At 42.6% G+C, this 23,937-nt stretch overlaps 3 protein-coding genes and 1 long non-coding RNA gene across 10 annotated transcripts; 3 read left to right on the top strand and 1 right to left on the bottom strand.

The window, feature by feature from the left end:
* Positions 1 to 2,393, top strand: exosc4 (exosome component 4). The gene is made up of 3 exons (XM_012875800.3): positions 1 to 262; positions 1,291 to 1,497; positions 1,583 to 2,393. Exons 1-3 carry the CDS (start codon positions 92 to 94, stop codon positions 1,940 to 1,942), a joined length of 738 nt encoding a protein of 245 aa, XP_012731254.1. The 5' UTR covers positions 1 to 91; the 3' UTR covers positions 1,943 to 2,393.
* Positions 2,394 to 3,319: 926 nt separating this feature from the next.
* On the top strand, positions 3,320 to 8,407 carry gpaa1 (glycosylphosphatidylinositol anchor attachment 1). Of its 5 annotated transcripts, none has more exons than XM_036138247.1 (14): positions 3,320 to 3,430; positions 3,795 to 3,915; positions 4,369 to 4,548; positions 4,672 to 4,783; positions 4,870 to 5,017; positions 5,110 to 5,211; positions 5,309 to 5,505; positions 5,589 to 5,785; positions 6,676 to 6,829; positions 6,966 to 7,037; positions 7,123 to 7,319; positions 7,652 to 7,822; positions 7,918 to 8,171; positions 8,244 to 8,407. In XM_036138247.1, exons 2-13 carry the CDS (start codon positions 3,842 to 3,844, stop codon positions 8,159 to 8,161), a joined length of 1,848 nt encoding a protein of 615 aa, XP_035994140.1. In that variant the 5' UTR covers positions 3,320 to 3,430; positions 3,795 to 3,841; the 3' UTR covers positions 8,162 to 8,171; positions 8,244 to 8,407. The 5 variants fall into 5 exon arrangements, with proteins under 5 accessions (XP_035994140.1, XP_035994139.1, XP_035994142.1 ...); XM_036138246.1 differs by having other exon boundaries at positions 7,918 to 8,177; positions 8,208 to 8,407; XM_036138249.1 differs by having other exon boundaries at positions 7,126 to 7,319; positions 7,918 to 8,407.
* Positions 8,408 to 11,372: 2,965 nt separating this feature from the next.
* Positions 11,373 to 22,297, bottom strand: LOC105935367 (ranBP-type and C3HC4-type zinc finger-containing protein 1). Of its 3 annotated transcripts, none has more exons than XM_012875750.3 (9): positions 21,849 to 22,297; positions 17,318 to 17,492; positions 15,027 to 15,116; positions 14,795 to 14,936; positions 14,623 to 14,713; positions 14,256 to 14,541; positions 12,505 to 12,605; positions 12,279 to 12,383; positions 11,373 to 12,184 (listed from the first exon to the last, which is right to left on the bottom strand). In XM_012875750.3, exons 1-9 carry the CDS (start codon positions 22,110 to 22,112, stop codon positions 12,134 to 12,136), a joined length of 1,305 nt encoding a protein of 434 aa, XP_012731204.2. In that variant the 5' UTR covers positions 22,113 to 22,297; the 3' UTR covers positions 11,373 to 12,133. The 3 variants fall into 3 exon arrangements, with proteins under 3 accessions (XP_012731204.2, XP_035994135.1, XP_012731186.2); XM_036138242.1 differs by having other exon boundaries at positions 12,279 to 12,386; positions 14,795 to 14,933; positions 21,849 to 22,296; XM_012875732.3 differs by having other exon boundaries at positions 12,279 to 12,386; positions 21,849 to 22,294.
* A 4-nt stretch (positions 22,298 to 22,301) lies between these two features.
* On the top strand, positions 22,302 to 23,324 carry LOC110369343. Its single transcript, XR_002428945.2, has 2 exons — positions 22,302 to 22,421; positions 23,136 to 23,324. It is a non-coding gene; the product is annotated as an uncharacterized LOC110369343 (long non-coding RNA).
* The last annotated feature ends 613 nt before the right edge of the window (positions 23,325 to 23,937 follow it).

The following is a 23,937-nucleotide window of genomic DNA, read 5'->3' as shown; positions in this document are numbered from 1 at the left end:
GCCGTCCTCCCAGGTGGTGGATGGGTAATGTAGTGTAGCAGCTAAGAACACGTGGTGGCGTCGTCGCGTTGCTGCGGAAGTTTACAGAAACATGGCGGGCCTGGAGCTGCTCACTGATCAGGGTTACCGCCTGGATGGAAGAAAAGCCACCGAACTGCGCAAAGTTCAGGCTCGAATGGGAGTTTTTGCCCAGGCCGACGGTTCTGCTTATCTAGAGCAAGGAAACACCAAGGCTCTGGCTGTGGTCTACGGTCCACACGAAGTAAGTAGGGCGCATGTCTGGAGGAAACCTTTATGACTGTAACAGTGCAGACAGATTAAATAAATCGTCCAGGTTGTTAAAGAAACAGCCTCCTGCTCCTGGGTTGCTATTATGAAGATTAAGGTTTAGAAAAATTGTATTCACATGTATATGTATATATATATATATATATATATATATATATATATATATATATATATATATATATCTATATATATATATATATATATATAAGAATATATATATATATAAGGAATATATATATATATAAGAATATATATATATAAGAATATATATATATATATATATATATAAGAATATATACTATATATATATAAGAATATATATATATATATATAAGAATATATATATATATATAAGAATCCAGTCATATTTCTGGTTCATAAGAAAAGTTACAACACTAGCCAGAACTTTATTTAATTTTAGGAAATAAGTTAGTATTTATGAATTTAATAGGGTTTTATGTTTTAATCCACACAGGATCCAAAATATACATTTAAGATGGAAAAAAAATCTTAAATTTAAAAAATCTGGCAGCTGATTTTAAATCGGTGTTGAGAATTTAGAGACAGTCCTCCATTTTGAGTATTTCTCTACAGTCGTCATGATGCTGCCACCACCGTGCTTGGCACTTGGTACTATGGTCTTAGATTTAAAGCCGTACCTTGACTCCTCCAAGCGTACGTGGCCAAACAGCTCAGTCTTGGTATAGGTCTGACTACATTTTTCTCTCAAGGTAATGCAAATTGGAGTAATGCTTGCAAATGTCACCAGGCGTCAGTCCATTTGGATGTAAACTTTGTTTCACTCTGTGGACAGTGAATCTGCTGTTCCGGCATCTTTGAGTTTATGAACTGCTGGGACCTTCTTGTTTCTGTGAATGTCCCAGAGTATTCGAACCAAATCGTTGCGCATAGAGACGCGTCGTCCATCCCCAGTCGGATCGGCCGCAGTCTCAGCGGCGGGGCTTTAATCCTCTGATGCTATACCGTCTCTGTCCGCTTCAGATGCGGGGATCGAGGAGTCGGGCCCTTCACGATCGAGCTGTTATCAACTGCCAGTACAGCATGGCCACGTTCAGCACCGCCGAGAGGAAGAGGCGACCGCACGGAGATCGCAAGTCCACCGAGATGAGTCTCCACCTGAAGCAGACGTTCGAAGCGGCTGTGATGACCCAGCTCTTCCCGCGCTCTCAGATAGACATCTATGTGAAGGTAGAGCTGACACTGACGCATAGCTAAATCCCGACATCTCTTTTTTTTGTTTGTTTTTTTATATAAAAGACTCTTTCCCTTCCAGATTCTCCAGTCAGATGGAGGGAACTACAGCGTGTGCGTGAACGCAGCCACCCTGGCGGTCATCGACGCAGGCATCCCTATGAGAGATTACGTCTGCGCCTGCACCGTTGGTTTCGTCGACGAGACTCCTCTCGCGGACCTTTGCCACGCCGAGGAGGGCGGGGGAGTGAGCTCTCTGGCTCTGGCGCTGCTGCCCCGGGGAGGACAGATCGCTCTCGTTCAGATGGACGCGCGGCTGCACCAGGACCACCTGGAAACTCTGATCGAAGCCGCGATGACCGCCTGTAAAGGTGTGAGCAAGGTGCTGGACGGGGTGGTGAGGCAGCATCTCCACGAGGCGTCGGTGCACTCCAGAGAGTGACAGCTGGACTGGGGTTTCCGAAAGAAACTCTTTTGTTTTCATTCATGTCGTTTAGAGTGTTTCTTTCTACTTCTGTACATAAACGGGCCCAACAATAAATATGTAAGTGTGCATCTTGCAAGTAATCTTATGAATAAATGCGTTTGTTTTATGGGATTGTTGAGATGGACAGCAGCTAAATAGACCACAAACATATAAGAGAATGGCTAAGAAAAAACACAGTCTAAATCAGATCTGTGTACAAAAAATATGTTTAGTAGTGTTAATATTTTGTGAAAGTTGAGGATTTGCTCTTCATCATAAGCAGCCCAACCACCACTTCCAATTTATAGAGCCAAGAAGGTTAATTTATAAGTACTTTATTGCTTCTGTTTTTCAGAAATCTTTTTTTTTTGTACTGTGCTGTTGATGAAGTTGCAGGAAAACAGTGATTAAATTTGTTTTACATACACCCTTGCTGAATTTGAAGTTATGTTAAAATTTTAAATGTCAAGTTTTTTTTTTTTTTTTTTTTTTTTTTTTTTTACATAGACTATATACAATGTTTTTGTATATTGGATATATTTTTGTATGTCCATACATATGTACTTAGACAATATACAAAATTAGATCAAGGTAAGTAACCTTGATCTAATTTTAGTAAGTTTCAGTAATTTTAGTAAGTTTCCTATAAAAAAACATGCTGCCATGTTTCTAATAGGATAATTTAAAACTTGAAACCTTGAACCTGCTTGTGCTGACAGATGAATGTTACACAGTTTATTAAACACCACTAAACTGAGTGAACATTTGAGGAGATAAATGGAATATGATTTTTCAATATCCTTTAAAATTATTCTCTAAATGATACATGCACATGTCTGCAAGCAGTTTTTAAATGGTTACTGTCCTTCAGGGACTGATTCTATTCATACTTCATTTTAAGTATATGATATACAAGTGGCAATGTTGTGGATACAGATTACATCAGCTTGGGCACAAATTAGAAATTTTAAAACTTGTATTCCATGAGTTTTAGGGTTTCTTTTCACAGTAGTTTATTAACTAAGTCAATAGGACTATATTCTAAAGCCTCAGCTATGGTTATAAGATATATGACTAAAAGAACTTCCATTGAGAGGACAACCCAGGGTTGTCCTCTCAAAAGTCACTAGAGAGACTATTCATTTCACTTCCGGTCCAGTGACACCTTGAGACGAACATGTCACCTGGATCCTGATTTTGGATAAGCATTAAACGGTGGATGAGTAATGAGAACTAAAAATACTGCCAATAAAAACTTTTTTTTTTTCACATTTCGTTTTATATTTTTGACTTTTTTTTTTTTTTTTATAAATACGTTTTATTTTTTCTGTTCATTTCCCTTTAAGCGGAAGTTGGTCCGCGGTACAAAACGTTCCCACCGAAACAAGGAAATCGCAACGTCTTTCAGGCTGTTGCTGCTCTGATGAAACAAGCACCTGTGCAGGTGGATGTGACCACTATACGGTACGTTTTCGTATATATTTTTAAAACGACCTTTACAACCGTGCAGACATATTTTTTCTTAGGGACGAATACGGGGTTCGGCGAATTTACCAAAACAGACAACCTGCCTGGTAACTGGCTAGCATTAAGCTAAGTATATCACGGCTGTCATGGAAGCTGCTCGAATTGAATGAAAAGCCAGCTTTTAAAATGTATGTGGATGTGGACGCGCTTGACAATGACGAGTCTGATTATATTCCGCTTTATAACTTCAGATTAATAGTATTAAAGTCAATTTGTTCGTGTGTGTGTGTGTGTGTGTGTGTGTGTGTGTGTGTGTGTGTGTGTGTGTGTGTGTGTGTGTGTGTGTGTGTGCTTCCTGCAGGACCCGGTGTATGCAGGCATCTAGGAAGCATTAGAGCAGACGGCAAGATGGGACTGCTGTCCGATCCCAACAGGAGACGGGCTTTGATCAACCTGTTGACCCGTCTCAATGCTCCAATCTGGTGAGTATCATTTGCAGCAGGATCCCATTCAGTTTTGTTCCATGATTCACCATTATAATACCAGGTTGTGCAATTTTTTTTTATAGTATCCAGGCATTCTTGTGATCTTTTGTCTTTTTAATATGGTCCAAAAGGCTTTTATATTGAGGTTCATGTCAAGTGTAATAAACCAATCAGCTAGTTTGGGCATTTTGCATACAGGTGGTTTGTTTGGGTCCATATTTTTTTTGAATAGCAATTGTTGAGTACTGTCTTGCGGGTAAGTAGAGGCTGGATCCCCTAACTCACAAAATTCCAATTTGTTTCATTTATTACAAAATCAGCTCCTCTAAACTGTAGCTTAACTATTTCAAATGAGTAATAAGTCTGTAGTTCTTAAATACGAGTGTGTTGAGATAATTTCTACCAGTTTAAGACGTTGCAGATGATTTCTCTTCTCTTTCTGCATACCAGTGTACTGTGCTACTTTGCCGGCGTATGCTGGTTTATGGGGTTGGCATTTGAGCCGTTCACGTTGCGGACATATATGTCGGAGAACGCCATGGGCTCCACCATGGTGGAGGAGCGCTTCCCTTCAGGAGAACGAGCTCTGGCCACAGGCAGAGAGTTTGCAGCTCACAAGAAGAAAGTTGGGTATGTTTCTTTTTTTTTTTTCTTTTTTGATGCTTTAGCTTATCTTTTGATTTCAGTGAAAATCAAATTAACCTAAACCTGGTAATACTCTGAAGCTTGGTTTGATGTTTGATTTATTTGCAGCGGGATGCCGGTGGATTGGCTAGTGAAAACGATGCAGGCCCGAGGGCTGGAGGTGTTCACGCAGAGCTTCTCTCGCACGCTTCCCTTCCCGGATGAAGATAAAGAGAGATATGCAAGTTTATAACTTCTTGTCCTAAGTCTGCGCTCGTCTCTCTTTTTTTTCACTCAAATAGTGACAGACTGTACCTTTTCTGATAGATTGTGAAAGGTACAAATGTTTACGGGATCCTTCGGGCCCCTCGAGCTGCAAGAACTGAAGCCCTAGTGCTCAGTGCTCCTTGCAGCCCAGGCGATAACAACAACCAGGCTGTGGGGCTGCTACTAGGCCTGGCTCATTACTTCCGCGGTGAGTACCTCACCTTCTGACGGCTGCAGCTACAATCTAAGAACCTCAAGATGATTCAGTGCCAATGAACCAAGTAACTCTGTGGTTACCAGGTCAGATTTTCTGGGCCAAGGACATAATTTTTCTCGTGAACGAGCACGATCTGATTGGCATGCAGGCCTGGCTGGAGAGCTACCACCACACCAACACTACAGGTGACCGCCTGAGTCGATCCTGTCAAAAGTTGCTGGTACTTTATGTTGTCAAAAAAATGTAAAACTCAGTACTCACTAAGCGTGCTTTTTATTCTAGGGATGGACTGGTCTCCGTTACAAGGCCGCGGCGGTTCCATCCAGGCAGCTCTGTCCCTGGAGCTCAGCAGCGACGTCATCACCAGTTTGGACATAGTACTGGAAGGCCTCAATGGCCAGTTACCGAACCTGGATCTAGCAAACCTCTTCTATGCCTTCTGCCAAAAGATCGGGGTCCTCTGCACCATCCAGGGCAGGGTAAAGGCGTGCAAACACTTGCGGTGTTATTCGGTCTGCAGCGATGTAGGATTCTAATGTCCGCTTGTGGATGCGATGTGTAGCTGCAGAGGAACGACTGGGACAGCGTGTCAGGCTACAGCCACGCGGTGCAGACCATGATGCTGATGGTGATGAAGCAGGCCAGCGGTCGGCCTTGGGGAGACCACGGGCTGTTCCTGCGCTACCACATAGAGGCGGCCTCCATCAAGGGCATCAACAGCTTCCGCCAGTACAAGACGGACATCACCACCGTCGGCAGGTCAGTGCCCCTCAGTACTGATGTTTTAGGCATTGAGAATGCAAACATTTCATGTAGTTTCTTAAACTGTGGAATAGTTTGGTGGTGGTGTTCAGAACATCATTTCAAAATCACTAGATATTTAACTATTAGCAAAAATATAGTACCAGATATATGCCAGTCCAGTACCCCGTAACCCTTCTACTGACCCTTCTTTTAAACATATGGACAACGTAAGCATAGGGCTTACTTTTTAAACTGAGAAGATTTAAGTTACATTTTGTTGTGCTTTGGTTAGGATTCACCAAGTAATTCCTTGTAAATCTGTTTTATTAGTTATTGATTGAAGGTTGTTTGCAATATAGCGCAGCAGGATTTTTCTTTCTTTTTTTTTTCTGCAAGGCCTTAAACGTTGAATTTTGACAAATGGAATTATGCTTACAAGACAAACAAATAAATGGGTAATGTTTTGAGTAAAGACAAGTCTGGAATAAAATCAGCTTCGTGTCTCACTTTGCAGTTTTTAATTTTTGTTTCATGTTTCTTTGTTCAATTTACTTCTTATTACTTTACTATATGTTCATGTCAATAAATCATCATGTCATCCAAAAGAAATGTATATTTTGGAAAACCTTGTTCTGCCAAACTTTTTCCTTCCACAACATTTTCCATTAGTATGCTTGGATACAGCACTCTGAGCAACCAGCTTTTGTAGCAATGATCCTTTTGTTGCTTACCCTCCCGACGAAGAGTAACTATCACCAACATGGTTGCATGTAAACCATAACATTTCTGTATTTAGAAAGAATTTTTATTGGTTAAATGTTTATTATTTTAAAACTTTTTGATTAAATTAAATTTTTATTTAGGTGCGCCTGAAAATATGTGATTCCTTTTCTTTTCCCTTTTAGACTGCTGGAAGGAATGTTTCGGAAGCTGAATAATCTTCTGGAACGTCTTCATCAGTCCTACTTCTTCTACCTCATGCCATCATTGTCCCACTTTGTCTCTATTGGATACTACATGCCAGCATTCGGCCTCCTTGCGGTCATCCTGCTGCTCCGTGTATCCTCACACCATAATTTCAGTTTTTTTTTTTTGTTTTTTTAAGTTGAACAAAATGTAAGCCATCTTAAAACATGTGATCTGGTATTTCTAGCTGTAAAATCTTTTTATTTTACCTCCTTGACTCTAAAATCAGGCCTTAGACCTGTGGGTGCAGTTTGTGAGTCCACCTGCCGTGACAGCGGATGGAGTTGGCGATGTAGAGCAGGTTGGACCCAAACACTGATAAACTGATTCCAAATGAAAATGTTTGTTCCTGTTTATGCGTCTCTTAAAAACCTTCTCGCCTGCAGCAGTCCAGCCCGGGGGCCCTGTCAGTGTTGACTCCTCTGGTGATCAGCCACCTGACTGGAGCAGCTTTGTACATTCTGCCAACCCGTTTCCAGGAGATCGCCGTCGAGCACTTCCCGGTGTCTGAGACCGAGGCCGTCGTCCTCACAGCCATAGCCGTTTACACGGCAGGCCTGGCTCTGCCTCATAACACACACAGGTACATGCATTTAATTATTTTTTTGACACTTGGCTTATTCGTTTTCAACTTCACGTTTACCAAATCCATATTTGTTTTTGGAACAACCTGTTTTAACTTGACAAATTCAAAACTGCAACAAAAAAACAAATTCCCATTAAGAAATATTCAACTTCTTCTAAGACTCCGACCATAGCTGCACACTGCTTTACATGCTTAGCTAGAAACGTTGAGGTGATTTCTGAAAATCAGGCTTCAGGTAAAAGTAGGTTTCACGCCAAGATGAGACATCTACATTATTTAAGAGCCGTATAGACAACAGGGACATAAAATGTTTTCATAATGTGTTGCAGGCTGCTGTCGGGTGAGGGGACAGAGCAGGGCTGGAGGGTGCTGAAGCTCGTCGCCGTTCTCTACCTGGCTATCCTGCTGGGCTGCACTGCCCTCATTAACTTCTCCCTGGGCTTCATCCTGGCTCTCACCCTGGTGCCTGTGGCTGCTTTTGTCACACCCCATGTGCCCAAGTAATTCACCTACAGACATTCTCTGATCAATATTTCAGTCATGCCGAGATAAAAGTTAACCGTGATCCTTTTTTTCACCCCCCCTCCCTCTTCAGAACTTTGTCGGCTGTCGTCTTGGTGATCCTCAGCCCCGCCTGCACACTCCTCCTCTCTGTGTTTTTCTTCCAAGAGCTGCAGGAAATGCCTGTCAGCTTCCAAGACGGCTGGCTGATGTACCTGTCAGTGATTTCGCAGGGAATCCTGGACCATCACTTGTACGGCTCTCTGGTCTACCCACTCATTGCCTTGATGGTTTATCCATGTTGGCTACTTTTCTGGAACATCCTCTTCTGGAAGTAGACGATCTCAGGTTTCCTTTCCTTTTCTTTTTTTTTTTTTTTTTTTTTTTTTTTTTTACTTGGCAAATGGGAGAAACACACAGCTAGATCCACTGGAGGGTAAATCAAGAACATTTCTCTTACGAGAGAGAAACCGCCTCCCTTTGTGTGTTTTTTATGTTGGTTTGGAGTTTTTACTCAGAGTACGTATTTGATCATTCAAAGGTTGCAGCGATAAAACAGAACAAATAAAGGCGTTTGTACTTCACATTGTACTTTTAGATTAACAAATGGTTGTGGGGGAGGGGGTATTTCGCTAACCTAGGCGGAGCGAGACATGCAGCTGGCTGTTGTCAGGTTAGTATTTCGCAGGTTTCCCTGCAAAATCACTGAAATGTAAAAGTGGACGGTATTTCACAAAAGTGAGTACACCCCTCACATTTTTAAAAACTTTTAACATATCTTTTCACGAGACAAGACTGAAGATGAGATTTTAATGCAATGTAACGCAGTCGGTGTGCAGCTTATACATTTGCTGTCCCTCCAAAATTCCACGCCACAGAGCCATTAAGGTCTAAACCCACTGGCAACAAAAGTGAGTACACCCCAAAGTGAAAATGTCCAAAATGTGCCCAATTAGCCATTTCCCCTCCCTGGTGTCATGTGACTGGTTAGTGTTACAAGGTCTCAGGTATGAATGGGGAGCAGGTGTGTGAAAGTTGTTATGGCTCTAACCCTCTCATTGCAAAGCGCTCTCTGAGGATATGAAGAATTGTTGCTCTACATAAAGATGGCCAAGGCTGTAAGAAGACTGCCAAGCCCCTGAAACTGGGCTGCAGCTCGGTGGACCAAGCCCACACGGTGGCTTGATAAACCAGGTTCCACTAAGAGCGGGCCTCACCATGGTTGACCAAAGAAGTGTAGGGTTCATGTTCGGCGTTTATATCCAGAAGTTGTCTTTTGAAAGTAGAATGGATGCTGTTAGCATTGCTGAAGGGACCCAGAGTCAGTGCTCAGCCCATACGCCACACGCTGCTTTAAATCGGTCTGTACGGCTGTCATCCTAGATGGAAGGATCTTCTAAGGATGATGCACAAGAACGCCTGCAAACAGTTTTCTGGAGACAAGCTGACTAAGGACATGGACGGAGCACTGGAACCTTTTGGTCTGATGAGATCAAAATGACCTAATTTGGTTCAGATGGTGTCAGGCGTGTGTAGTGGCAATCAGGTAAGGGGTGCAAAGACAAGTGCGCCAAGCACGGTGGTGGGAGTGTCATGGTTTAAGGGCTGCATCAGTGCTGCTGGGAGCTTCAATTCATTGACAAGAAGCATGAATGCCAACATGTACTGTGACGCACTGAAGCACATCATGATCCCTTCCCTTTGACAACTGGGTCATGGGACAGTATTCAAAGATGATAGCCACCCAAAACGCAACTCTGAGACGACCACTGCCTTGCTGAAGAAGCTGAAGTTAAAAGCTGCTGGACTGTCCAAGCATGTCTCCAGACCTAAACTCAAGTGAACATCTGTTTGACATCTTCTCCAACATCCAGCAGCTCCACGATGCCGTTGTGGAGAAGAAGAAGAAGAATCCGCTGGCAACATGTGAACTCCACGGCCAAAGGTTAAAGCGGTGCTGGAATATAATGGAAGCCGCACAACATATTGACACTTAAGGCACAGTTTGGACATTTTCACTTAGGGGTGTACTCACATTTGTTTCCAGTGATTTAGACGTTAACGGCTGTGTTATTCTGAAGGGGCAGCGGGTTTTACATTGATACAACGTAAAGTAGTCCGTGGACAGCTTGTGTCACATTAGTGTCGTTTCATGAGAAGATATATATAAAAAATGTGAGGGGCTTTTTTTGTGAGATACTGTAAATACGATGTTTCTTCTGTGAGGACAGGATTTACTTTCTGGGTTGCTTTCTGGATTTCTTTCTAAACCGTTTGGTTTGTGGTATGTAAAGAAAAGAACACTGCACTGTTTAAAAAAAAAAACTATGTCCAAGAGGCAGGATTGTGATTAAGGATAACAGTTAATGGCCTGCTCCTTATTAACATGACATTTTTATACTTGTTTTGGTCAATTTTTTTTTTGTGTGAGATTTGTTTATTTCATATTTATAATACCCAACCTTTAAAGATGTTTGAAACTGAACAGGTGTTGTGACTGTTGATGTTTTCATTCTGATTACTTTCGAGCTTTTATAAAGCACTGAGAGGATAAAATGTCCATCCATCCTGGACATTCGTCTCTTTCCAAGGGATGCACCTTCACCCTGATCAGCTGGTTCCTTTTGATGCAGAGCAGCAGTAGCTCAGCTCCAAAGCTCCAGGAGGCGATGGAGATCCTCACCCCGTCTGAAAGGCGGTGTCCAGTACCGCATTCTTTCGGTCATGACCACGTGTAAGGGGTCAGTAAATTAAGAACTTTGTTTTCTTTTTTGACGCAGCTGTAATTGATCAGAGCAGCCAAAGCGCCGACCTATCTAAAAGCAAACTCTTTGTAATGAATGGGAAGAGCCTAGTTTAAGGATTCAAAGCAAAAAAGAAACAAATTCCTTAAACCATGCAATACATTTCAAATTGTTTTTTTTTTCTTCCTTTTATGGCTTACAGATAAGTAAAGCAGAACAATTAGTTTTACTTTTACCCAATAAAAGCCTTCTGATTTTTATAATGCAGAAACGGGAGGACCTACAGACTCATGGTGAAGACTGGTGACTTTTAAGCTCGCCAACAAACACGGCCAAAGACACCCAACAAGGACTGAACAATAACTGTTGCATCCATGCATATTAATTGAAAGTTCAGTGGAAGGAAAAAGTTTGGCAGAAAAAAAAAAAGAGCAACAGCTTTTGAGTTCCTGAACAAGAGATACACTGAGAAAAGGACCTGGACTGTTGCTCAGCGTCACTCTCTCCCTTTTTTAGATAAAAGTCCTTGCTATGGACCCGGTGCCTAGTGTTCTTAATAAAGTCTAAATTAATTAATGAATAAAAGCCAGTTTTGAATTTCATACAAACTTAGAGGCATGTCATCTGTTGCTCTTGGTCCACGTTGTTTGATCAAGACCAAAGTCGGTGCAGCTGTACAACAAACTTAGCCAACCTTCCTATGAAACGCACCTATGCAGTTTACCTCTTTTAAGACTGAACAAGATGGCACCATGCTACGAGCCAGGGCAATTAACGTTTTTATAGCAATTTGACAGTGAAAATGAACTTAAACACCAGCTTTATTCACAGAGAGCATTAAGCCGCAAGGCAAAAAGCTTGGATCTTTAAAACAGCATTTATTTGGATCAACGCAGCGGTGAGGAAGCTCGCAGGAGTCTGGAGGAAGCCAAACAAACAAGACAGACACGCAGGCAGATTCCTTCCTTTATATATATATATATATATATATATAGATTACGCCGTGAAAGTGAATCCGTCCTCGCTTTCACAGCTCGGAGGAAATCAGTTAAACAATTAAACTATGCTTTGAAATTTACATCACATCATATTTAATGCATCTGGGTAAAAATATTACACTAAATACAACCCTGTACACGACCCGTGCCTTTTCCTCTCGTTTCTAACCAACGTTTTTGGCACCAGCGCTGCACGCGGCGGGTTACCAGACCGAACAGGACGTCGCACAGGGCATCGCCTCTCAACCTCTTCACAGTTGGCGGACGCTACGAGTGGCATTCCCTCATCTTTGTTGTCTTTTTTTCGCCACACACACACACAAACACACACACACACGTTCATTCTAAAATAAATAGCAACGAGGTCTAACCACATGAGATGTACGTCACGGTCATGTCATGGCTTGTCAAATGGCCATCAGTGTACTTTTCTCTCTCTCTCTCTCTGAGTGTTTTGCCACCAAGTGTGTCGCAGATCTAAGCTTCTCACTCTTTCTGTGTACGTGCGTGTGCATGTGTGTGTGTTGGAGTGAGCGGGAAACAGAATCCAGAGGGCGATGACGGGCAGTCAGCTGCTGCTCGAACCAGGTTCTCTGCGATCCTCTCTCCGTCCTTTCTCCTAGGCGAGAGGTGGAAAAACAGGTGAGCGGGTGAGGGCGGGCGTTCGGACGGACGGACCGTTTTCAACTGGACTTAAAGGTGTCTGGGAGGACCTGCTTGATGCAGCTCTGCACGTCCGGTCTGGCGGTGGCACAGATCTCGCATCCCGGGCGAGATGGCTTGTTGATGAAAGTGCACGAGGGACAGGCCCAGTCCGTCTGCTGAAAGATTTTTGGGGGATAAACTGGTTAAATGAATTTAGATTCTTCCAACATGAAAACCGACCGCTTTAGGTCACTCTATCTACAGGATAGTCAGGCGGCGAAATGGCTCAGGTACCTGTGTCTTGCTGGCTTTGTTGGCGTGATCGCTCAGCTGCAGCTTCTCAAAATCAAGGACGTCTTTGATGTCACCTGCTTTATTGTTGGCTCCTCCCGTTTCTGGTAAAAAAAGAAAAATAATAGATTGAAGACGTAGAAATAACAGCCGGTTCTGCTCTTCAGAACTTGAGAAGATAAAAGATGGCTGCCTGAAGAAAGCCCCTAGAATGTCCTGATAAAAACATTATATAACAATGTTGGATGCTTGAAGATGTCTGCACCAAGTTAATGGTGAAAGATAACAGAGAACTGGAATAGAAATTAGAATCAGGACTGAGAAGAGTCTTCAGTCTCCTACAACTTTAAGTAACAGGAGGATTTGAATATTTGATCTATCTATCTATATAGATCTCTCTCTCTCCCTATATATATATATATATATATATATATATATATATATATATATATTAGGGCTGGGCAACGATTAAAATCTTTAATCGCGATTAATCGTATAATTTGCCTGATTAATCATGATTATTCGCATTGTATGCGCAAACTCCAAGAATTAATTTAAAAGTAGTGTAAAGAGCACTTTTATTTTAATGTTCTGCTGCCATCTGAACAAAAGAGTGGTAACATTTGTAGCACTTATCAGTAACACATATTTAGTGTAAAGCTCAACTTAGACATGTAAAACAAAAAATAGCAATAATAATAAATTAAAGCTTATTGCCACTGACAGGAAATTCTCTTTATGGGGAAAAATCTACCAAAAACAGGCAATTTCTGAGGTAAAAGCAGGGAGCAGCATTACCATTTTATGTTCAATACCAAAGTGTGAAGCACAAAAAAGGTCTACAGTAGCTATCCACTTCGCCATTACATTGGTTAGCTTCTCTGAGTCATTGAATTTCTTGGTGATGTTTAAAGTGTGTTTGGCATTTAAGTGATATGTTAAGCTCAAGGTGCTCCGGTGATAAGAAAGTTTAACTTGGCAGTGGTTACAACTAACTTGTTTCTGTCATATTCGTTGCTGGAAGAACTTTAAATAACTTTATGTATATATATATATATATATATATATATATATATATATATATATATATATATATATATATATATTTTAGGCCCAGAAATATTTGGACCCAATTGTCATGATTTGGGCTCTGTATGCCACCACATTGGATTGGAAATGAAACAACTACAATGTCATGTAATTGAAATGCAGACTTTAAGGTTTAAGGGGTTAAACAAAAATATGATTAAACATGTAAGAATTATAGCTATTTTTATACAACCGCTCCTCATTTCAGGGGCTCAAAAGGAATTGGGAAAAAATAAACATAACCCTAAGTAAGAAATGTTACTTTTCAATATTTTGTTGAGAATCCTTTGAAGGCAATGACTGCCTGAAGTCTGGAGCCTGGTCTATTGTGGTCTGCCATCAGCACTAGTTGGCCGTGTTTACTGGGCAGAGGCGGCGCGGTCCTGGTAGGTACTTCCTGGAAGGGATTACTCAGACATGCATGAATCAAGCAAAGCACCACTTTGCATGATTTTGATTGTGTTATTGCACAGTTCAGAGCACACAAAAAGTTGATTTTTGCATGATATAGGCCCTTTACCCAAATGAGTGTTTACTGTGTCTCAGAATCAATTTCTCTAATACATCTTGTATTAGGGAAAAAAGGTTGACTGACTAAATGTAGGAAACATACCACAGTTTGGCTCCAGCTGGCCAAAGCGGAGCCAGACTTGTATTGTGCTCACCCTGGTTGTTGTGGGGCAGCTTCGACGGCAGGGTGCTGTAGGCCCTCCACACCTGGGAGGTGAGGCTGCTTCCTGGCGGCAGCGGCGAAGCCACCAGGGAGTTCTCCAGGTCCTGCTGGAACAGCTGCCGTGTGACGCGGGCTTGCCTGGCAGAGATCAGGTAAAGGTACGCCGTGTCGCCGTCTTTCTGAACCCCGTACGAGGCCAGCGACCTCGGATCGGCGCACAGGCACTGGCCGATCACCCAGCGCTGCACGCGCGGATGGAAACCGTACTCAAGGAAGACCTGGAGGACAGCAGCTACGGACGTCAGTGGCCGAAAGCCGCCGAGGGCTTTTGCTTTTCAACCGAGTCGCCGTTTTCTCACCTGCTGCTTGAGCGTGGCCACGGACATGTAGGGGAAAACGATGACTGTGACGCAGCAGGAAGAGGAGGCGTCCTCCACCACCACGGATAAACTGGAACACACGCGCCACAGCACAGGTCACGCATAAGTCTCAGTGAGCTCGGGTCAAAAGCCTACCCACTGCGAGGCGGACCTGATTTCTCCATCTGTGTAGTTCTTCTGGGACGGCTGTATGGTCAGAACCGCCTTCTGTCGAGCCAGCGTGGACGCGTGCTGGGAGGCAGCCTGGATGTCGCCTGCTTCGATCGCCCTGGACAGCTCCGAGCACAGCTCTTCTGGGGGGAGGAAAAAAAGGAACAAAGGGGCGGTAAAAAGGTGATTTCAGAGCACGCTGGGAGGCCATGGCTGCGTGTCGGTATGCTCACCACAGAGCGGCAGAGAGGCCGAGCTCCTCTGATCCCCCGCAGCGTCGGAGTTGTGTTTGCCGTCTGACTCACAGGCGATCAGGTTTGCCACTGTCGGATAAACCAGGGTTTGCGAGTTAGAAAGCTGACGTGTCTGCATGCGGTGGGTAACATACAGGTCCCGCCACATGCAGAGCATTCACACCGCCGGCAGATTCTGGTTTATTTTCGTTCAGCCAAAATGTTTGTGTCCGAAAATCAAAAGATTTCAAAACTAAAATGTTTACGTTTTATCAAAAAAAAAAAGGCATTTTTAACAGATTCATCATCATAGGACACGGCCGCTGAAGGAGCTGGTACTGCCATCCCCATTTCACTGTTCTTTCACATTGAAAAGATTCCTGGGTCAGGGCTTCTGCGCTGTGTATCTGCTCTGTTTGCTCTAACCCGCAGATGACCGTTCACTCTGAGCCCAGTTCTGCTGGAGGTTTCTTCCTGTTGAAGGGAAGTTTTCCTCTCCACTGTCGCTACATGCATGCTCAGTATGAGGGATCGCTGCAAAGTCAACAGCTCGATGCCAGCAACTGTCCACTGTGGCTACGTTGTTATCCAGGAGGAGTAAATGCTGCAAGTCAATAACTCTGCTGGTCTCCTTAGGTAGAAAAACCCTAATCTGAATAGTAAGAAACTGAACTCAACTGAATTGCCTGATTGCTAGGCTCAACTTGTAATGTACACAATTGCCTTTGAACCTGGCTGTATGATTGAGTTGAATTGGCTCTTTTTATTGTAATAACTGAGCAGCTTTGTGCACGTTTCCACCGGGACTTGGAAGATTTATCGTTGGTGATGAGCTTCATGTCTTTGAGTGTGGAAGACCTCTGGGTTTTCATCCTAATTCTGTCAGAATCAAAGCAGGGCTCTGACTGGGCTCCAGTACGTCCAGTCAGAAGAGACAGTTTGGTAAAAAAAAAAAAAAGTATACAATTTTACATTTTTTGAGTTTAATTGTATTAGGGCTGTGCGATAAATTAATTTACTCGATTAATTCAAATTTGAAAAGTTTTAAGATTACATTTTTGGAAAATCGGGATTTTATTTCGCCAGTGTAGTCGTTGGGTTTCATGAAGAGAATAGCATGTAATGCTGAATATATGTTTAAGAAAATATATGGTCATCATTGTAAAGAGGAAACCTTTTTGTTACCATAATATGAGACACTTTAATTTATTCATTACTTTTCTTTAAATTAGTTTGAAGTTACACGAGTAAAGTGAGGCCAGTTCTTAGCTCATTGTGTAATACCACTAGCAGTAAACATTTAGTTATATTTTCATTGTTTACAACGCCATCTTGTTTTACAAGCATGTTTCACAGCTTGGATTTAGTTGCACTTCGAATTCAGATCAACTCATAAAAGAAAGTTTTTAAAAATAGTTTTTCTTTTTGGAGGGGGGAAAAAACAATCGCTGAATTGGCTTCAGTATAATCAAATCAGAGATTTTATTTTTAAGCCTTTTCACCCATCCTTAAACTGTATTGATAATAAGTGACGAACATCCTCATCCGTTACATTAGGAACGTAACAGCAAGACAGCAGATTGTTGAGGCAGCTATGCCTACAGTGCTGGTGAGAGGTTTAGACACTCATCATCAGCATGAATGTAACACTATGCTGAGGCTTTCAGTGCTACATTTAAACTTTTTTTTTTCCCAGCGTGGAATGGTCATACAGCAAATGACGGCGATGAATTTAAAGAATGATTACGTTTAAATTTGACCCAGAGTTCCTATAACTCCAAACAGGTCCGATAAACATAAATGTAATTTACAACAAGCGTCGCTGTGGTATGCACAAGGCTCTGGAAAGGGTGACATTCAGGGTCTGGACTTTTTCCGCTTTCTCGTGTGTTGTCCTAAAAACAAAATGAAACAGAAAATAAAAGTCTTATTGTTTAGCAACATATGTTCGGCTGAGTGACCCATTTTAATTTCGTGCTCCACTTTCACTCAAAAATGGATCATTTCCATAAACAAAATAAGAGCAACTCACTGAAGGCTCCTCTGAAGTCAGTAATCCAAGCGAAGAGATTACTTTCCAAGCCACCAGTCCAATAAATTAACTTTTCAATGATATTCCAATTCACAGAGCTGTAATATACCCCCCCCCCCCCCCAAAACACATTCAAGTCTGCAGTTGTAACATAATGTGATAAAAGTTCATGGGGCACAAATCATTTTTGCAAGGCACTCGATAGTCGTCGTCTCACATCTCCAACAGAAAGGAAAGTTGGGAGTTGTGTCAGACTGACCTCTGTGCGCCTCCCTGAGTGACGATATCACCACGGTGGACCAGGCCTCGGCCTCGCGGTCGCAGCGGAAGTTGAAGCGGATGCAGTCGTGGGGCGAAGCAGCGAGGCGCATCTCGTGGCAGCGGGACGATTTGACCTCGTACTGCACCGAGCGCAGGTCGAACTCCGCGATGAACTGAGGGGTGAGAAGACAGCGCCTTACAAACGAGCGAGCGTCGGACGGAAGACGAACCAGCACCAAGCGGAACGCTCGTCTTGACCGCTCAGATTCTCGTTGGACGAACGCCAGAGGGGATGAAAGACAGGATTCTAGTCTGGATAAAATTAGCAGATGAATGTGCGTTGCTCGCCGTTTATCCAACAATCTCGTATTTGTACAAGAGTTAACATGAACTTCATAAAAAAAACAGGAAGTTCAACCTATCTATGGAGAGTGTACACTTTGCACGAGTTAGGATCTTAGAATCTGCCAGTAGGATTATTCTTTTACGTTCTCTGTTTACTTTAGGGAACATAGGGCCACAAAGTAGGGCTGGACCATATATATAAAAAAAAAGAAGCATATTGATAAAATAGAAATCGTATTGATCGATATTGATAATTATCAACAAAAACAAAACATGTATTTTAAGTGTGGCCCTGATCATTTTATATTGTTGCTTAGCGACCTATTTTTAGTTACAGATACACAAAAACACTGAATTCAAACTCAACCTTTTATTCAACCAACTTTTTACCAAAACTGCAAGTTTTTAAAAAGGAGAAAAGAACATGAGCTCCCTGAACTCTTTGAAGGGGGCGGAGCTTGGTTCCTGGGTCTGCGTTTGTGATTGGTTGGTATGTAATGACTGTGATATTAACCTACATGATAGGCTAGAATGCTTTAGAAAGGAAAACTGAAAGTTAAAAAGAAACTTTTTTTAAATGATCTAAAAAAGCTAGGATTAGAATGAACCCATGCAAATCAGAAAGCGACTTAATTGTCATTGGGGGAGACTTCTTACTCTGAGATGAAAAGCAGGTTTGGAGCTCGCGAGATTTTAGGAGGACGTCATGTGGCGAGCTCGGCAAACACGGGAGCAGGGTGGGAGTTGAGTTTGGATGCGGTGAGCTAAGGGAAGGCTACATTCTGGGGCTGGGTGGAAAACCATATCAGAACAATTTACTACACTTAAAAGCATTTAAAATTCCTTTACACTGACAGATGAGAAAAGCCAAAAAAAGAGGGCAAACTTTGATGTGTCATCTATTGTTGTTTTTTTAATCAACACACTTCAATTCAATTCTGTTTATATATAGCGGAAATTCATGATACGTGTCATCCCAGGGCACTTTCCAAAGTCAAATTCAGTGAGATTATACAGATTGGTCAAAAAGTTTCCTATCGATTTTACAGATCTATAAAAAGAAAAAGGTTTAATTATTTTATTTAAACATTTTTAATGTTTCCTCTGTCAGGTGGTGCAGCCCACCCCAAATGGACCCACCACTCTAAGGGGTGGGTCCAGAAGAAGCGCAGCTTTCCCCTTCCATCGTTCACTGGATGCTCACTGACAGTGACTCAAATAATAGACCCCTTGCATCTGACGTCACAGTCACGTGATCGGGGGTGCGCGCCTCCATCTTGGTGGGCAGGCTAGCCTCACAGCCCGTCTACTACATGACAAAACGGGTGATTTAGAGCGTACTTTTAGTTAGTTTATTTTTGGAATCTAAACAATGCCTACCACTTGTTGTGCTCCCGGTTGCACACAGAGGCATTCCAAATCGTTGGATGTACGTTTCTGTCGTTTACCGAAGGATGAGGAAAGAAGAAAGAATTGGATATTTTCAATGAAAAGAGCGCAGGCAGACACTCACAATGGACTGGGGGAGCGATCATTCTACGAGAGAATGTGCAGTCTACACTTCATCTCCGGTAAATACAACTTAATTCTGCTCTAGTCATTGTTCTACTTAAATAGCGGCGGAGGGGAGGTAGCTATCGCTACACGGGCCGGAGAGGCGCCCCATGTAGCGATAGCTACCTCCCCTCCGCCGCTGTCTGTAGCAGCAACAGCGGCTTCTCCGGCCCGTGTAGCGATCGAGAAGCCGCCCGTGTAGCTTCAGACAGCCGCCGCTGTCTGAAGCTACACGGGCGGCTTCTCCGGCCTGTGTAGCGATAGCTACACGGGTACACGGGCCGGCTACACGGGCCGGAGAAGCGGCCGTATAGCGATAGCTACCTCCCCTCCGCCGCTGTCTGAAGCAGCAGACAGCGGCGGCTCTCCGGCCCGTGTAGCGATCGTTACGCTGGCCGCTACACAGATCGCTACACAGATCGCTACACGGCCCGTGTAGCGATCTGTGTAGCGGCCAGCGTAACGATCGCTACACGGGCCGGAGAGCCGCTGTTGCTGCTATAGCCGCCGCTGTCTGGAGCAGCACCCGCTTCCTGCCGCTCCAGACAGCGGCGGCTCTCCGGCCAGTGTAGCGATCACCACCTCCCCTCCGCCCGCTAGTACTTCTGTGTTTACGCCGACACCCCCACCCATTTTAACAAGACAAAAACACCAAAATAATCCGTAGTGAGTGATGTTTTTTTAACCTACCGGGCGGGTCTTCCTCTCTGCTTTCTGCTGTTACACAAACATGTTTGAACATCCATCCATTTTCTGACCCTCTTAATCCCTCATGGCGTCGCGGGCGTTGCTGGAGCCTTTTTCCTGATATAAAATAATTGCAGCCGTCCAGTGGTTTCAGGGGCTTTCGTGCTCTCTTGTCCGTACTGGCCTGCGTGTTTATAAAGCAGCTGTGTCGCGGTATGAAACCCTTGGCCAACATTTCACAGACTCTCTCCGTCCCTTCAGGCTTTTGCTGTGTGGATCTGGCAATCTGATACCATCAACCATCAACTTACTCTTAAAACGATCTTGTGATACGTTATCTAAAGAAGAAAAATACCTGGAGAACTCGTCATTTCGTCAAATGGCGTGCCAACCAATATGGCCGCCACGCAAGGGGTTCTGGGTAACGGAGTCACGTGGTTGCAAGGGGTCTATTGTTACATCTTAACAATTCTCCGTGTACTCCAAGGGATTTATCCGGCTCTTAATCGACTCCTGAGACGTTCAGCCTTTGGCTCTCTCCGGTTAGCGGTATGAAGCATTCAAAAGAGCTAAAGTTATACCCTTTCTGTGGCTTAAAGCCATTTTAACGACAGGTTGGAGAAAGTGCCGGAGTGGCCCAAATTGTCTCCGGACATACGGCGCATGCAGTTATGCGGCGCTGCTCCTCGCCACCATGTTGCTCCACACTGCCGACCAGCTGGCTGAAATAAACCTGCTACATTCTTCCTTTGCTTACAAGAAGAAGAAAAAAACTTGTCCTACTGTAAATACTTGCGGTCACCAAAACGGAGACAGAAAATAAATGAGCGCTATCAGGTTCTTTTGAGCTCAATACTATCTGGGTGGATTGAGCCGCTTTAAGATTCATCAACTTAGTACCCAAGTTGCTGGGTAAACATCCCAATACTTAAGGTGTTTGCGTCACATCAGTAATGTATCAGTTATATATATATATATATATATATATATATATATATATATATATATATATATATATATATATATATATATATATATTTATTAGGGCTGGACGATATAGAAAATAGAAAAAAACCTTATCAATAAAACAGAAATCATATTGCTAGATAACAAATTCAAAACATATGTTTTAAGTGCAGCCCTGGCCATTTTATGCTGTTGCTTAACGACCCATTTTTAGATACAGATACACACAAACACTGAATTCAAACGCAACCCTTTATTCAACCAACCTTTTACCAAAACTGCATTTTTTTTTAAAAAAAGAGAAAAGAATGAACTCTTTGAAGGGAGCGGAGCTTAGTTCCTGGGTCTGCGTTTCTGATTAGTTGTGAGGATGTAATAATGATAAAAGTAACCTACATGGGTACAATGCAAAAGGAATTAAAACTGTTATATTTTATTTTTTATTTAACTTTTCTTCTATCATCGATATACGCCTATCGACCGATATATATCGGTTTTGAATTATCGTCCAGCCCTTCTCGCTCTCTCTCTCTGTCTCTCTCTCTCTGTCTCTCTCTCTCTATATATATATATATATATATATATATATATATATATATATATATATATATATACACACACACAAACACACACATAGCTAAATAAATGCCTGAAACTATGTTTTTATGTATGATTTTAGATTTCAACATGGCTTGGGAGAGTCTGAATCCCCCTGTCTGAAAAGCTAATAATGAGGGGTGGTGGGTGGAGAGAGACTACCTCTAAGCTGTATGGTTTTATTTGCCTGATGTCATGGGTCTGAGCGCAGGTTTCTAGGTTTGGTTTTGTAAACAACATAAAGCACATCTGGACTGCTCCGTTAAGATGGCCCTCGCTGCCCATAACATTGCTATGACGGGCTCGAAATGTGCAGGAACACGGCGCCTCTCTGCGTCCTGCCAGCAGGTAAACAGCCCGGAATGCGGACGAGACCTCACCACGCTGCGGTTTCCGCTCGTGTCTCGCAGAGCCAGTCGGAACTCTCCGGCCAGGTTCGGGTCCATGCTGAGCTGCAGCCGCAGAGAGTCGCTGCCCGCTCCGGGTAGGCAGAGGGGTCTGATCCCGGAGTGGGACACCGAGACGCGGACGGACATCAGGACCGTGCTGCAGCACGCCGTCGGCCCGGGCCCGCTGCACGCAGGCTGCTGGGACGAGGCGGGCACCGGGGCTGGGAGAGCCCAGCTGCCCGAGCTGAGTGCCATGTTTCGGACACCTGGAGGGGGCGGAGGGAGGGTCGCTGCTTCTGCCGTCGGGTCTACACGGTTCGGCCCTGTTTAAAGGGACTTGGTATGTTCATGGGGAGACTGTGGTGGTGCATCTGCCTCGCAGATTCTTCCATCTCTGTCGAACCGAGCAGATGATGAGGGGCGAAGGAAAAGAAACAAAACAGGAAGAGGAACGGCACGTCTGTTATTTACGTCCGGGCAGAAACGGTTCCCCCAGATCCTAGGATCCTCCAAGGCTCGAAGGATCGCTAAGGACTTTCTTTTTAGCAAGTTATTTGCTCAATGGTATTTCAAATGACTATGTAAAATGTGTATGTGTATATGTATATGACTAAAATGGGAAATTTAAAAGTATATGTTGTTGTGCCGATGCACATTATAGTTGATGTCATATGCTACTTTGAGAAAGTTATTTCCCTCCCCAGGTTAAAATAGTTTCCATCAAATCTAGTCTCCCATTTTATTAGGGGTAGAATTTACAGGATTTCTGTGCATTTGCTTTACCCAACTCTTTTTTTTTTCAAACAAGACATGGGCTCATTAAACCTATTACCTTTTTACATGATTATATTTAATATTTTATAATTTTATAGCTTACATTTATAACTGAAATAACTATTTTCTTTATAACATTATTATTATTATTATTATTATTATTATTATTATTATTATTATTATTATTATTATTATTATTGTTATTAAGTAGTAATAGCAGAGCAGTAGTAGCGTTAAAAACTCAAAGCCAAAAATGATTAAATACAATAAACAAAGTTAATGTTTTAATATGGGTTCAGAAACAAGGGTGCACCTCTAACACACCTCTAATTACCCAGCAGTTTATTTATACCCAGTTCACTTGACCTTCTCAGTCTGCCACACTCTCTCTCAATCACCCCCAATCACATTGTCACCTCATCCCTCTTCCTTCCCTTCATCCTCTCATTCTCATCCCCCCTCATCTCTTTTCCCTCATCTTTTATCCTCTTCTCTTTGTTGTAGGTTCCATCTCAGGGAGGTCCTAGGTGTGCTTGGGAATAAGCCATTATCTGAAGACTGCACCTCCACAGTGCACTCTTCAGGAAATGAAGACTGCCAAGCCTTCAAGCAAGTCTCCCCAGATGATCCAATCCTTTCTTCCCATCTATCCATCTCCTCAACCCCTTCCTTCAATAAATCTTTCATTTTATATCTTTTGGTTGCATTCCTTGCTAATGAGTCACTACTAAAATTATCCAGTTGTCATACATAGATCATAAATCTTTATTACATGTCACTCTCTTTCTACGAATATTGTGTTTGTTCTTTTGTCAGAGCATCTTCTCTGTGGTGCCACTATTAATGTGAGCTTGGAAATTACATTAACTGAGGTAAAGGGTAAAACATACAAACAAACAGCAAAGAAAGGTAGACTTTGACAAAGCTTTGACGTCTATCAGATAAGATCTCTTCATAAAATGTCTTAAAGGTGTAACTGATTCATAGGAAAATACAGATTCATTTTAATGTAATACAAATTTCACATTAACAGCTGGAAGCACAAAAGGTTTGTCATATTCTTGAAATAAAAACCACGTTTGCACAAACAGCTTGTCAGATTTAAATCACCTTGTAGGAATAACCCAATGACACCACAGAGTCTTGAATAGTAAGTTACAACAACATTGAATGTGCCTTTGGGATCAACGGAGCATTTTTGAGTTCAATCAAATTAAACAGAACAGGGTTTTAAAATGCATTACTCGAAGTGAATCTATACTATTATATGAAATGTGTTCCACTTTTGTATCAAATTACTGAAATA

This window comes from Fundulus heteroclitus, chromosome 6 (genome assembly GCF_011125445.2).
Source record: "Fundulus heteroclitus isolate FHET01 chromosome 6, MU-UCD_Fhet_4.1, whole genome shotgun sequence".
NCBI lineage: Eukaryota > Metazoa > Chordata > Actinopteri > Cyprinodontiformes > Fundulidae > Fundulus > Fundulus heteroclitus.
Note: the sequence above shows the minus strand (reverse complement) of the source record. Positions and strands in the feature narration are given on the sequence as shown.